We start from the raw sequence: 16417 nt of genomic DNA on the forward strand, positions 1-16417 counted from the left end.
TTGATTATAGTTTATATTTGCATATAGTTCATCAATTTATTGTTATTTGCATTATATTTTGATATTGATTTTAATTTTCGTTCAATTATATTGAAATCATTTTTTTAGGAAAAAATTTGAAGAAATTCGATTCACCCATTTTTTGGATCACCATCTCACCTAAAAGCTAACAATTAGTATCAGAGCTTTGGTCTCTTTTTGTAGGTTTAACTACCTTGAGTAAAGAACTTATGGCTCAATTTAAGTTTCAAAATAGTGAAAAAGTCCTTAAAGTTTCCATTTTCGATAAATATGAATTTTGTGAATGAAAAATAAGGATAAAGGTGTTCATTATGGCTCAAGATTTTGAGCATGAAATGTGATGGGAAAAAGGCCTAATACTCCTTCCAAAGATACAAAATATATGAAGTAAATAATAGATAATGCAAAGGCCAAATGCATTTTCTATGGAGCTTTAGATGATTACAACTTCAACTTGGTCTCAAAATGATCAACCTCAAATGAGATATGAAGAAAGTTAGATATGCTATATGAAAGATAAATTTTCATCCAACATGCATCATGTCTCATGACTATTGAAGAACCAAAGGTAACCTCTAACTCTTGTGATTCAAACACTTATATTTTTGATGATTTACAATATGCTTACAATGATTTAGTAATTGAGTTTGAAAATATGCAATTGAAACGTAAGAAAATGATTTTAAAATTAAAATTTGAAAATGAATTTTTTAATGAATACAAAGAATGATTTCAAAAAACAAAATGAAAAGTTGAAAATAGATTTAAAAACTTCTCAAAGTAGAAATGAATTTTTAAAAAAAGAAAATTTTGATTTGAAAAAGTTGATGAATAAAAAATAAAAGCTTTTTAAAGAGTTCATTAAGTATTAAAATGATTAAATGTAATTTTTGTAATTTTCATAGTTATACTCTACATACTTGTCCTATAAAGAGAAAAGTTTCATTTAGAATTAGGTAAGTATAGGTTCCTAAAAGAATAAGAGACTTAGTGACTAACTCTAAAGGACCCAAAGTAATTTGGGTACCAAAAATCAAATGAGATTGTCTCTTGTAGGTATGCTAGAGTAAGGAGCTATAATGTGAGATTGAAGATTGAATACTCTAGACACATAATAGAAATAGGTAACCTCTAAACTTTTATTTGAAAAGAATTTTAATTTGGTTACCTATTTTTGATGAAATTTGAATGCTTGATTGATTATGCAAAATTTGATTGACATTGATTACGAGACATATATTGCATAATCCTGAAAAAATGTGAGCTTCAATTGAATATGCATTTATTTTACTCTTAAATATGTTTGAGATGCTTGTTGAAATTGTTTGTGGTGTTAAATTACTTGAGCATAATTTTGTTGATGAATTTTTTATTGATACTTGGTGTGATTATTTATGTGCTAAATTGTTTTTATATTTATGCACAAACTTAGGAGGAGCACTTAAAGCTTAATAATTTTGAGACTTTATGTTTTGCTTTAAAAATAATTTTTGTTAGAGTCAAGCCTTAAAATATAAAATTTTATTTTAACAAGTTTTTAATTGTAAAATGATTTGGATTATCTTGAATTCAATTATTTAAACTTGTTCAAACAAAAAAAAAAACTTGATAACTTGTATTGGTTTTAATTTTTCATAATGTTACATGCAAGTTTCAAAGGATTTTGGAGCTTAAAATATTAAATCTTGTTTTTAAACATTCATGGGCATAAAAACCATTTGAACTTTTTCAAAGTGTGATATAAAAACTTTTCTAAATGATTTGAAGAGCTTAAATGTGTGTTTAAATATATTTGTCCATCTTAATAGCTTTTTACAATGAAATATGAGATTAAGAGTTGACTTTTTGCTTTTTTTGTTTCTAATGCCAAATGATCACTTGAACAACTTTGTTTTGTCATATGAAATTTGTTAAAATGGTTCAAGTTAGTTAAAAATGAGCTTAACTAGTTTTGATATTTATTAAGGTATTTTTCAAGCAAAAATGAGTTTTAAAGTGCAAAAATCAAAATCCTAGACATATTAAGCTTTAAATGATTTATCCTATGGTATGTTGCATAAATATACTTGTTTAAATGATTTTAGCATTATGAAAATAATTTTTCTTATTTTTATGCATATTGATTTGTAATTGTTGAACATGCTTATATGATCATGTTGATTAAAATTACTCAATTTGTTCTCAATGCTTGGATAGTGTGAAATATTTTTTAAACTTGATTGTTATATTCTAAATTATTATAACTCTTGATTTGTGAAATGATAAACATCTTGTGCTTAGGTGATATATATATGTATATTGATTCTTTATTCATCTATGTTTTTTATCAATGTATGTGCTCATAGGATGATTAGTTCAAGTTGACATTAATATTTGTGATTTGAAAGTGCTTAAATTGTCTATTTTTTAATTTGTGAAATACTTTTGTGAAATATGCTTATTTTTGTGTTTAAATATTTTATTAATTTTATGAAATATTTTAGATCTTGTGCTCAATTCATATATCTTTTGATTTGTGATTTTGAATATGATGAACTAATTGCTTGTAAATGATATGTGTTATTGGTTTATCTATTTTTTTTGTCAAGTGTGTGTATATATGATAAATGTGATTTTTCTTGATTTGACATGGTTGCAACATGACTTAAGCAAATTAATTTCTTATGATGCTTATTTTTAGCTTAAGTCATTATTGATTATGACCTATAATTTGTGTAGACATATTTATGATTTTGTGCTAAAATTTTCTTGAATATGTTTTTTTTTTATGATAAATATGTCTTCCTTGAGTCTTTAGTCTTCATATGACCTAAAATTTATTTTAACATATTCCTTGATGATTTATTGAATATATATGAATATTGAATATGTCTATTTTGTGTTCATGAATGATCTACAAGGTTTGATTTTTGTATATTACATAAAAACTTTTGCTTTAATACTATTCTTGTGCTATTTGATGTTTAAATTGATATATGGCCTCTAGCTTAAGTATATATCTCCCTTGCAATTGGCAACTTGTGCTTAGTGAATAAATTCTCTTTTGCCTATAATGACTTAAAATATGGAATTATTTTCTAACAATTAGTATAATTTTTATTAATTGATTTTCTTGATGCTATTAATGAATATTTCTTTATCAAGAATATTTTCTAGGTCTATGCTAGAAGAACTTGAAATAAGCATGAATGAGCCTACATTTTTTAAATTTCAAGTATAGTAAGCAAAGTATGTCATCCTCATCAATTAAGCTTAGTTTTGCTCAAATGAAGTAAATTGGAGAATTCAAAGCCAAATGAGCACAATAACAAAGCTCGACATGGATAGAGGTAAATGTATCAATTTTATGATATGATGTATAAGTTTGGATACATATACATGATTGTTTTTATATGTGCAAATATATGATTTTGTGATTGAACATATGAACACATTGTATAAATTAGTCACCAAGCTATTTGATAAAAATTGTCTTAATATTTTTTAAAGCTTGGATTGATTAATTCACCTTGATTAATATTCATGCCTAGTTCTTGATTGCTTTGATTAAAAGTTTTAATGCATGAATATTTGGTCAATGCATGAATTCTTGAACATGAATATGAGTTAAATTGATTGATTTCTTTGAACATGTTCATTGATTAAGAATATTGAAATAGCATATACCACATTATGAGTAAATGTTTGTATCTTTATTGATATATTACTATAGGTGATTTGAAATATTTTTACATATGTTTGTACAATTTTGATTGAAATATATATTTAGATACTTGCATATGTTTAGATTAAGTTCATTACTACACATTGAAATAATTTGAAATATATTTGAATAATTATGCTTTCATTATTTCTTTGCTATAGCTTATGTGTTCATCATGTTTGAAAAATGCTTGAATAATCTTTGTTATGACATAATGATAATTAAACCTTATTGCTTATTAGTATTCATGCTTTATTAAATTCATATGAGTTTTTTGTTCTTATATGGATATGATAGTTTATAAAAGATTACTATTATTATTTATACATGTATTGAATAAATCTTTCATATGTTTAAAATATATGTACACTATAAAAGTTGTTGAATAAAATTGGTGACAATTGGTATCAAAATTGCTAAAGATTTTTTTTAACTTTCATAGATGCTTATTTATGCATCTATCCTTAATATAGCTTATACTTTTCATACAAAATTGTGTGGGGCTTATATTGATTAATCCTTATTTTGAAAATGAGGAGAAATCTTATAATACAAATTTGCTTGATTTGTTTTGTGATAACAATTGATATGTTTCTTGAAAACATATATGTAACAATTGGTATCTATAACAATTGGTATGAGCTTATATACATGTGCTTGAATGTATGTTTAATTGCTATTGATGTTTTAGGTTCTAAACACATCTTATCATAACATGATTTATGAGTAGATTACATATCATTCATTATTCTTTGCTCATAAATTTCATGTAGTAAATTTGATTACGTGTGCTAAAATGCTAAAATTGGATACCCTTATGTTTTTGTGCTTGAATGCATGTATGTGAACTCCGTTATACATATTATACTTGATTATATGCATTCAAATTACTATTGATATTATTGGTTTCAAGTATTTTGTCCCATGCCTTGAATTGATCTCTCTTTCTTTTGAAATGACCAAAAAGAGAAAGAATTTAGAGATATTTATTCTTGTATGCTTATTGCAATTGATATAGGAACTTAAACATTTGGTACAAAGAGCATAAACAAAAAAAAGAAAAAATGTTTCATGAATGTATTTGTTAATGATGCCTCTTTGTGTTTATTTGCTTATTAATTTGTTCATGCTTTTTTGCTATGACAAAAAGGGAGAAAAATATCATATAGATAAATTTGCTTGTGTTTGATATACATATGTTTATGTGTGCTTAATTGTTATATATGCTCTAACATGTGTTAGTTGAGTTGTGTTGGATTATGATATATAAATTAAGGGAGAGTTTTGCCATGCATTGTTTAAGGAGGAGTTTTTCAAAATATTTTTCAAAATCTTAAATGTTTCAAAGAGTTTTTCATCAAACAAATTTATCTTTAAGTTTTGTCATATCAAAGAGGAAGAGATTGTTAGCCTTGATTTGATCTTTATTTTGAAATGACAAAACATTAAGCTAAATACACTTGATCATGATTTTGAAAAAGATTTATTTAATACATGTTCTTAAGTTTTATATTTTGGTATTAAATAAATAATATTATTTCAAAGTTTAAACAAACTTTTCTTATTTTCATACTTTTTAAATCAAATTTATCTTTAAAGATTATTTATTTGAGCTTAAATGAAAGTTCAATTGTTGTTTTAAAGTGAATTTATTCATTTTGGACTCAATACAATTTTGATAATATTGGTTTTGAGAAATAGATTAACTTAAGAAAGTTATTTTACAAGAACAAAGTTTTCCAACATTAAACTTGTTCTATATTTTTGTATTAATTCACGAAGCTTTAATATTTAAATTTATATGGTTGGAAAGCTCTTTTAAGTCTACTTTCTAATGGATTAAAAAAAATCAAAATTCAAATTTTTTAAGAAAATATTTTAAATTTTTACTAGACACTTTGCAGTTGTCTAAAAATTGTACAAATGGTAGATTCCAAAATTCACTATAATTAGTATATAAAAAATTATGTGATGAATTTTATATGGATAGAAAGCCCTTTAAGTTTAGTTTCTAAATCTTCAAACAGTTTGTGACTTGGACTTGTATAACTCAAGATATAATTAAATTAGTGAATAGAGTGTAAAACATAAGATATTCAGCCAAATGGACAGGATTGATCCCCTTAAGGAAGATATCGATTGATTTTTTACCCAAAAGCAAATTTTGTTTTGAAATAGTAAGAAGAGATCGATCACCTCCTTGAGCCAATTGATCTTTTCAAGGAAGAGATTGATTGGGTAGGCTTTTTGAAGCCATGAATTGGTTCCAAAACATGAGACAATCGATCCCCTCATGGAAGGGATCAATCAGGTCTGGGCAAAATCATTCCAACAGTTACTTTTTCATGCTTACAACAGGCATTTTCTTCTCCTAAGCTTTCTCAATGGCTAGTTCTTCAATTTCTCTATATATTGGCCACTCCAAAACATCAAGAAGATTGATAAAGTAAAAGAGTAAGAGCCAACAAGTTATATTTTTATTTTCTCATAGAATCAAGAGTTGTTAAAGCTTAAAATCTGTATCTTTTGTATTTGTCGTATCCAAGATATAATTTTTGTCCATTCATCATTTTCTTGTACTTAAACTTAGGCAAACACTTAGCCTTTGAGAAATGTTTTAAGTTTATATTTTTATTATTTTGTAATCAAAAGGTGAGGCATCCTCTTGAATTTATGAGATTGTGAGGTTGCTACTTAGTCTAAAAAATAGATAGTGTAAGGTTTCTATCTTAAGCCTTAGAAAAAAAAATATAGGATTGTATTTTTTAATTTAAGATTAATGGATTGAAGCCTTGGTGTGAAAAACCAAGAGAGAGATTGTAGGTGCTTTGTGGAGAAGGACCGAACCTCTATAAATCTTTGTGTTTAATTTCTTTATCACTATCTCTTTATTTTTATTATAGTTTATATTTTCTTATAGTTCATCAATTTTTTGTTATTTGTATCATATTTTGATATTGATTTTAATTTCCATTTAATTATATTGAAATAATTTTTTAGGAAAAAATTTGAATAAACCTAATTTACCCCCTCTTAGATCACCATCTCCCCTAAAAGTTAATAATAAAAGTAGGAATGAGAGAAAATGAGTAGAATGGACTTGATTTCATGGTGCATGGACCTTCCATTTATGGGTAAGCTATAGGGGACCATCAAGGGACAATAAGGACAATACCAAGTTGATGTGAGACTATTATCTGTTAAAAGCTTCATAAAGAGAAAATGATTACTATACATTTTTTACCATCAAATGCCTCTAACATAAGGATTATAGAAAAAGAAATAAGGCCTTGTTCAGCACCTTTTACAACCGAGGTAATAGAAAAAGAAGTTTTAGGATTACCTTGGGAAGTACTACCAAAGTCAATATTACCCATTTTAGCTCTCATACTATCATTTAATTCCCTAATAGTCTTACCAATCATACTATTTAGCTAAAAGGTTATCTTGAAATAGTCCCGAACATTAATCATGGAAGAGATAATGTCATTCTTAGAAATGTCTACCCTAATTGATTAGCTCATACCAGAAGTCCTCCGATCTCCCAAAGGTTAGTAGAAGAAAGGGTAAGTAAGAAAAAAATAGAACTACTTGACGAGTTAGACATTTTAAAAATTATGAGAAAAATTAGAATGTATCGAAGAGATCAACGAAAAGAAAATTAAGAATATTTTTTAAGAAGAGCTCAGAGAGGAAAAAAAAAAAACAAAAGACGCTAGAAAACCTTTGAAACTGAAAATTACAAAATATGGGGAAGAAGAAGCGACCAAGCATTTATAGACAAAGGTAAGGATCAATGAATAACTAAGATAAAGCCATGTTATCATTGGAAGAATAAAGGACAACACTTTTGTTCCCCATTTTAAATGCAAAAAAAGGAAAAATAATAAATAAATATGCATATAATATATAATAAAATAATAATAATAAAAATAATGATTTGACATCTCGTGCTCCTCTTCCCATGCGGATCAAATATTTTCACTTAAGTCTCACCCTAGACCACAGAAGATTAATCGATATCGGTAGAAAACAAATGAAAGAAAGATCACTGGTTTAAACCATGAAAGATCGAGTCTTACAAGCTCAGGGACACCAAGCAAGACCAACCTTGGAGGAGCAAAACGAGCTTGTTGATCTTATAACGTCGATCCATATTTGAGGATCTAACATGTCAACTTAAGCAAGCAAGTAACAAATCTAGTTATAGGAAGTTGGCATTATAGATTTTCCTAGCATGACTGACCTTGAAGAATAATGAAACAGGCCTGTCGACCTAACTAGAGCGATCCAAACTTCACTACACGAACACAAGTCTCAGTACGATTTCACTTGTCCAATAGGTCAGCATAGATAAATAAGAAAAATAAACTTTCATACCACTTTGAATAGATCAATTTGATACATCAAGTTGATTAATGGAGAGACAAATTAATAAACGCATTTTTAGGTGCAAAAGACAACAATCTTTCTATTATTTAAAGTAAGTCAACAAGGCTAGAAAGGCATATTGGGCATTTTAATTGGGCCAACATGGCACATTGATCTTACCCCGTTGAGTTGATCTCAATAGTGCCAACAATGTGCCACTTGACAGGGGCATGCCCATGTTGATGTGTCTCTTGGATATCGAAAATAGACTCGCCACATCAGCTTGGATCCCTCACATCAAATCAATCATTAAATTATCTAATTAAATCTTTTTGACTTGATCACTCTCCTTTTACGTATATATAAATACCCATTTTTCATTTTAAATAAAGGAACCAAATCCCAAGAACTTCTTACCTATTTTTTTTTTTTTATATCCCTATTTCTCTATCAAGTATTGAGTTGAGCAAAGTGTAAATATCAAAAACACCTCCAACTTTTGTTTAGACTTGAATGTCAAAATATATATATCGAAATCACTTTTGACTTTTACTTTCTACCGATCTTCGATTTTATGATTTCAAATTTTCACCCTTTGAATTGAGCTCAGCATAAACATAGACTTAAATATAAAATTTTGATTTTAATGGGTCTCTTACAATTTTAAATTGTGGTTATCTAATTATACTATATACTCTTATGGTCTGGACTGGTAATGCTCAAAATCTTTAATCAGAGCCCACAACAGAAAAAAGAGGGATGTTGAACCATTGAATAAGTTCTTAGTTATCAAACAAAGCATTTTATTCTCTTCATGCATGGCGGATTTCACTCTACGGTCCATGCTTCGACTGAAGCAACTATAATTTTACAGCCAAAAATCTGCCTGTTTCTGTGAAGCGCATCTATATATCTACAGTTTAATATGATACAAATGGTGCGTTTTCTGACATCCAACAAGAACAAGGATTTTTATAGACAAGCAGCTGTATCTACACTGACTGATACTTCCAGCTTGTTGAATTCTGTAACTGCAAGCAAAATTTAATAGGGCAGCACCATCACTTGGATAGCACTACTATTTGCAACTGTAGCTGTAAAAATATTACTGTCCATTGCTATATCTCCGAGCCCGAAATTTTTCTTTAACTTTTCTTTTAATAGAGAACCATTTCAGCACACTGAAAACCTTGGTCCATCTCCTCTGTGCTTGAACAGCAACAGTACGTTGCAAAAGGAATCCATCAAAGGCCATTTGTAGATCAGCTTGCGATTCCAAGCCAAGGCTCTGAGACTGAAGACCGCTATCAAAAAATGGAAGATGATTCTCATCACAGAAAGTCTGAGTAATATCTGTGTCACAGATCAGGGAATTGGTGGCTTGGCCAGGGTAACTCAAAGTTTGGTCATATGTAAGACCCATGTTTTCAATTCCGTGCAGGGCATAATCTTCTAAGCCGCTCAAACCACTAACCGAATAGATATCTGGAGAACAAGCATTTGGTTGAGCAAAATCAAACCCACCCATGTTTTGTGTAGCCAAAAACTTGCTGCCATTCGAAATCTGTGTCTTGTCTGAGCTTGTGTAAGGAATATTAGCTAAATTTGAAGAACCACCTATGAGAGAGGCTTCGTCATCAAAAACAATAACTTCTGCCCAGTGCTCAAATGCAGAAATTACCAAGTTTTGAGCTTCAATCTGACGGCAGAGCAAATAATCATAAGCTATTATTGACAAAAACAAAGAAATAAAGATATACAAAGAAAAAAGAAATCAGATAAGGATAGTGTGCCTTCTCAGTTTCTGACAGCCTATCAATTGTAACATACTGGCATTCTGAAATTATTCCAGTCACTTGTCCCACAATGTTGAAGACCACACCAGATTTCTGTTGCGAGCCAGGAGGGCAGTACAAGTGCCTCCTCTTATCAAGCACACATGTTTGAGCATGCTCCACAGTGACTTCCCACATCTTAGCAGACATACCTGTGCCTAGGATCTGCACACATCCCAAGAAACAAATATTGCACGCTATTATCATTTTGACATCATCTAAATCCTTACTTAAAAACAGTTAAATCTAATTAAGTTATTGATGAATGATCAACATGACACCGGGTGAGGCTTAGAAAAAGTATGGATCTCTCAGTGATGCTAGGTTACATTTAATTTTCCAATTTACATCCTTATTACTCATAAAAAATAATACCCTAGGATGCAGTTTATTAAAAATTAAACATAGATGAATGCAGACACAGGGTCCTGCACGGTATAATTCACATACAAATTCATATGATCTAATCCTATAACATTTACAAGATAGTTCCTTTTTGAAAGCTATCCAAACATGCTTAAATTTAACGGCTGGCTTAAAACTAATTAAACACAAGAAAATTTTGAAGCTTTCACAATAAAGGAGCTACCAACTTATTAGAACATTTGATAAAAGAAGTTGGTAAAGAAACTGGAAACCTTCAGAAAATTTCTAACTGGTGTTAAAAAAGAGAGACAAAGCAGTAGATTCTCACATGTCGGAGCCTTGTTGGATCTATAAAGAGCATGGTCAAGAAATCCTTTACAGTGTTGATATTTTCCCGACTCAAGCGCTTATGGAAAGCCCCATCTTTGCCAATTTTCTCCAATCTCCATACTTCATCAGAGTGAGAAGGAGGGTGGTGCTTCTTGTATACTGCAACCAGAAACAAAAAGGTGAAACAGAGTCTCTTCTATTTCCTATCTGTTTATCATAATGACTTACTTAAACCACCATGTTATACAAATTCTAAAGAAAGTAATCAAAAAGAAAAAGAAATAAAAAGAGGCAATGTAAACTTTCCACAATTCCAAATATCAACCCCCCTTTTTTTCTTCTTGTGTTCAAAATCCTAGAGTTAATTATGCTCTTTGCAGTTTAAGACTAGATTAGAGGTGGAGAAAGTTATAAGGAAAATAATCCATTAGAATTCGTTCAACATCTCGGTAACATCATCACTTGTGGAGTGATTGCAAGAAAGTATAAGAAGTGAATTATGGCAATAACAAAATCTATATTTTAAGTTTTACCATTGTACTAACCAACACTACTCAAAATGATAAGCATCCAATTCTTCGCCTGAAAATATTTTAGATCTTTAGGACATCTTAATCTAGGCAGAAGTGTGCTATACAATAAATAGATATCCACATCAGAAATGGATAAATAATTAAGCACTTACATTCACCACGATGATCCCTGACAATGAAGGATTCTGTCTTTGCTTCCCTTACTCTAGTTCCAAAGACATCGACAACTCTTGCACCAAGTCTGAAACGACGGCTTCTTGTCCAGCTTGAATTATCTGTAAATGAAATCTCACCCACCAAACCGATGCCCTCCATAAGAGTTATAAATGCATCTCCCGTAAGAAGAGGTTTCTTTCCTTCTCTCTCTCTTACAATGTTATTCTTAAACTCTTCAAGTGTCCAATTATCCCCCTCATCACCGTCAAAATCTCCCTCAAGAACTACAATTTCTACTTTGGCAGAGGACTCTGGACCAGAGGTAATTATTTGACCAGTGAGAGCATCAATTATAGCCACCTTTATGGCAGAACATTCTTCTGCCTCGATTCGAGCTCCAGTGAATACAGGAAGGGAGAGATTGTTTAGGAATTGGAGTTGTAAGCTTCTTGATTGGGTAGAATTTACCTCCTTCACACCATTCCTTAGAAAAAAACAAGGAGCAGGACCACATGGATTATTATACAGTGAAGTTAACAAAGCTTTCTCACAGAAAATATTTCTAATTCATACGTTTTTTATCTTTCTTTGAATAGAATTCGTACCTTTTCATACTATTCAAATGCTTTATAAAAGCCACTTCAATTTCCTCTTTGACCTACAAAACATAGGCCAAGTATATTCATTTAATTTTGAACAAGTGTTGTGCTGAAACAAGGACTACTAAAAGATATGGAAGCTTGCCACTAATCGATATGAATATAAGTTTTTGCTCTATTTTTCTGACCAATCATAGATGCCAGACACCATAACATGGGCATTTTCAAATAAATAACAATGCACAACTCTATTTGACTGCAAGTCAACCCATTGAAACAAAAAATGATATAACATTTCATGCTCCAAAGACTTATTCATTAAAAACATGCATAGAAAAGCTGACTGAAGATGCCAAGAATTTGTTGCACCAAAAACATACAAGACACAACTATATCACAAACTTAGAGTAAAGTATCAAGGTTCAAACATTTTTAAATGGCCAATTGTACATTTACTATGAAAATTCAGTTGGCACCTTCGATTTTGCTTTATCATGCTTGCCATCTGATCTGAAAGCTCATTCAAAATAAATAAAGAAAAAGACAGCTAACTTGAGGAAATATGTTCCAAAGTTAACACCAATTTTTTTGGAACTGACTAAGGTGCACATGGTCCAACAAGTCTTAATGACTAAAATTAAGCTAACTTGACTTGAATAAATACTTCAAATGATATCTTAAAAAAGATTAGCCACCTTCAATCAATTGAAGATCACATTCTTGATTTAAGTGAGGAAATCTGAACTTCTGTTAGGATCTCAAATGAATATGAGAAAGTAATTGACGAGATGCACTGACCTTAAAGTTCTTGCAATTAGTTTTCAAAGTTGCTAAAGCCTACAAACCAAATCACGCCATAAGGATAGGAGATAAACAAGCTAACAGGGATTATCTACCGTTGTCAAAATGACTGAGAATTTGAGAATATCACTAGAACAGGTGCAACCACCATGAAGCTGCAGAAGACATTTAGTGCCACTCTATGTTACTCCAACTCTTTATATTCCCAGAAGTACCCATGTGAGTATGATATCTCACATTACTTAAAAGTGGGATGTAAAAGTGGCATATATACATGCTGGACCCAAATACCAATTAGCATAGGTTTTTGGGTTCAAAAAATGTCCAACATGTATGTATGGGCGCCTTTGTTGTACTCTTCAAGGGCTCAACATTTGGCTTATTTCCCAAGAACAGGTATGAAGTTTTGAGCTCCAAGTATAAGAAACAACTTAGAAAAAATTGAACAAGCCTATGTCCATGTTGGACACATACCATATCTGAAACTCACTCCCTAGTCCAAACAACATAGGCTACAATAATTGCTAAAAGTAAATGTCACTGGAAGTAAAGCACACAAGAAATAGCAATTTTATGATTTCAATTCTTGAGAGAGGAATCATTCCCAGGTCTTACAACCTTTGGTGTGACATTGAAGCACCATAACATGACACGATGTACTAAGAACATATAGTTCTAACTTCATTATCGAATAACATAATATGCACAAAATTTTAATGGAAAAAAAGGGTTGAATAGAAATGTAAGCTTGCTGACACTCTCTCTACTATGTTAATAAAAATCTAAACTTGTTTCTGCTGGAGAAAAAATAGAATAATGTAGGAGCACTACTGAGTAACATGATCAAAGGAAGACATACCACCCTACGAATCAATGGCTCCAAAACTGGCTCCAGCAAATGCTGGACTGATTGCAACTTCATCACCTCCTGGACCACACTAGCATAATTTACAAATAGATTAGCAACCAAAAGTAACACCATAAATGATGCATAATTTTACATGGATTATAATTACCAATAGTCACAATACATGAATAGGCATACGTGAGATTCAACTACATAGAGAATGAAATCATATTAAAGCAATATCACTCCATTTCCAACATCAGGAGCACAATAAATACTAGGACCAAGTATACCATTTCTTTTCTCCTATTTATCAACCACAAATTAAAAATCAAATATTTTCTTTTTCTTTTCTTCTTTTTGTTTTTGTTAAAAAAAAGATAGCACCAACTCAACTCTCCATGGTAATATAGCCAAATGTCCTTGTCTCCTCGGACGTATTGATAAATCATGTACATGTGACATAACAACTGTAGACTATCTCTTTCTATGGTAAAATATCATTCAGAACCAAAAAAAAAAAAAAAAAAAAGAAAACCCATTGAATAAAAAGGCTCATGGAAGTCCAGAATAACAAATGGCAACAAATTAAGTCCATGAGGGCAAACCATACTGAGTTAAGTAAAAAGACATGCCTAATTCAATTCTCAAATTAGTTTCAACATTAACAGAGAATTTTAATCATATTACAGACTGCAAAGCCATATTTCAGTAACAACTTTACTAAGCAGTAAAAGACCCAGTTCAAACATCCGCTCATCCATTTACTTCAACTTAAAATTTTCAATCATATTAAAGACAAGCAAAGCACATTAACCAAGAATTTCAATTGAACCAGTTAATGAGAAATTTTATTTTTTTCTTTTCTCATTATGGTCAAGCAACCACATTCTATAATTAATTTTAGCAGACCAGTGAACACAATTTGGGAATTGTAGAAGCGTCACAGAGGAAGAGCAGAAAGCATTGGTGACTGAAGCCAAAACTAAAGGGACTTGGATCAAATTTCAATCATTGAAAGCTATTCCTGTGAAGAAGCGGAGTTAGTTAGAAGAAGAGCCAATTTGGCAGAAAATTAGGTGACTGGCAACTCAATCAAAGAGGGGGTGTGCTATAATGGTTGGAGGAGACAACCACCATCTTCCTTGGTGCTTATTTTGGATAAGCATGGTCAACATATAAGCAGCAATCAATAACAAAACAAACATGAAAATTTTCAGCTAAGGAAGGAAAGGTGTGTACTTTCTCAAGGCTGGAACCCTTCTCCGTTTATCCTGATCAGGACTATTCCCTTCTGATGGTCGAGCCTTACCATCTTCCTGGGGCCTTTTCTGCGACATTATTACAATGAACTGATCTAACAAGAAAAACTAGCGATTTTTGTGGTGGGCAACGATGATGTTCATTAACAAAAACCAAGACAACAACAGCCAAACAACCCAACATTCGGCACTTAAATGAAAACTGAAACCAGCACAAGTATATACATATATTTATATATACTATTCATTCATCAATAAATGCTAATCAATGAGTAAAATCCAAAAACACCAAAAGGAAAAAAAAAGAAAAAAACAACCCAACACTTAAAACCCTTTTTCCCATCTCACTTTCCTACACATTGTCTGAATTTGGCTGTGTCTGGGATGCTTCTTCGCCATTAAACTCTATCATCGTCTTTCTTTTCAGCATTTTGTTTTCTTTGATTGCGTTTGTCTTTTTTCTTATGTGTTTTTTAAAGAAAGGATTTTTGTCTGTGGGACCCGACAAAGCGCGTTTTGGACCAAGAAAAAATAATAAAAAAAAAGGGATCCGCGTACGATGGGCGTAATAATACACAAATTTCTTTCTTGCTTTTTTTAAATAATTTTTTAAAATTATATCCATATAATTAATCAAATAATTAATAATTACATCATACTCATACAAAAATTATAATTAATAAATAATTAACTAATAAATTAAAATATAAATAAACAATAAATTCACACAGAATAAAAATTGAAGCTAAAAAACTAAAATCTTAAAATTTTAAGACCTCCACCTCATTACTAAACTAATACTTTATTGACTAATTTATTCTTACTTAAGCGTGTAACTGAGCTAATCTTTTTACAAACTAATAATTGGTGTTTATTAGGAATTGTGAAGGTGATATTTTAAAAATCAATAAAATAAATTTTTATCATGAACAATTAAAATTTATGTTATGTTTTTTTTTTTTTTCTTTTTTTACTTTTTTAATATTTTTTAATATTTTTTTCTAATTTTTCGTTAAAATATTTTTTTTATATTTAATAAACATTTTTAAAAGATTTTATTGTGAAAGATGGGCTCACTTTATACCAAGTTTTTTAAAAAAAAATTTTTTATCATTTTCTGTTTTCAAGATCTTAAACTTGTTTTTATGAGATTCACTTGATATTAAGACATGTCAATATTTTTTATTTTTTATTTTTTATTTTTATATATTTAATAAATATTTTTTAGATTTTAATTTTTTTATCTCACCAATTTAATATCAAGAATATGTTAGATGTCAAGTTATTTTGTTCTCTTTTTTATCATTTTTTACTTTATTTTTTATTTTTTAAATATTTTAACTTTTTTATGTAAAGCACATTTGATATTATTGATTGAAAAGAATTATTTTCTTTATTTTCATTTTTTCATATGATATTTTTAAAAAAATGTTAAGGAAAACCCGTCGTTGTTAACGTCTTGTGACAACTCGATTTCTTCCTTTTTGCTTTTTTGTCTTTTATTTTTAATTTTATTATTTTTTCTTCCTTTATTTTTTTCCTTTATTTTTTCTTCCTTTATGGAAACGTCAATAAATGCGTACGCGTGACACT

At 29.8% G+C, this 16417-nt stretch overlaps 1 protein-coding gene across 4 annotated transcripts; it reads right to left on the reverse strand.

Annotated features, from left to right (window-relative positions):
• Nucleotides 1–8842: 8842 nt before the first annotated feature.
• On the reverse strand, nucleotides 8843–15270 carry LOC111312018 (calmodulin-binding protein 60 A-like). 4 transcript variants are annotated; one of them, XM_022911937.2, is made up of 7 exons: nucleotides 15173–15270; nucleotides 13575–13643; nucleotides 11921–11973; nucleotides 11312–11799; nucleotides 10625–10785; nucleotides 9889–10095; nucleotides 8843–9794 (listed from the first exon to the last, which is right to left on the reverse strand). In XM_022911937.2, exons 1-7 carry the CDS (start codon nucleotides 15221–15223, stop codon nucleotides 9201–9203), a joined length of 1623 nt encoding a protein of 540 aa, XP_022767672.2. In that variant the 5' UTR covers nucleotides 15224–15270; the 3' UTR covers nucleotides 8843–9200. The 4 variants fall into 4 exon arrangements, with proteins under 4 accessions (XP_022767672.2, XP_022767688.2, XP_022767679.2 ...); XM_022911953.2 differs by having other exon boundaries at nucleotides 13575–13653; XM_022911944.2 differs by having other exon boundaries at nucleotides 14805–15270.
• Between the last annotated feature and the right edge of the window lie 1147 nt (nucleotides 15271–16417).

The sequence above is a fragment of the Durio zibethinus genome, chromosome 9 (assembly GCF_047325235.1).
Source record: "Durio zibethinus cultivar Kanyao isolate XHJ-2024 chromosome 9, ASM4732523v1, whole genome shotgun sequence".
In the NCBI taxonomy this organism is placed as follows: Eukaryota; Viridiplantae; Streptophyta; class Magnoliopsida; order Malvales; family Malvaceae; genus Durio; species Durio zibethinus.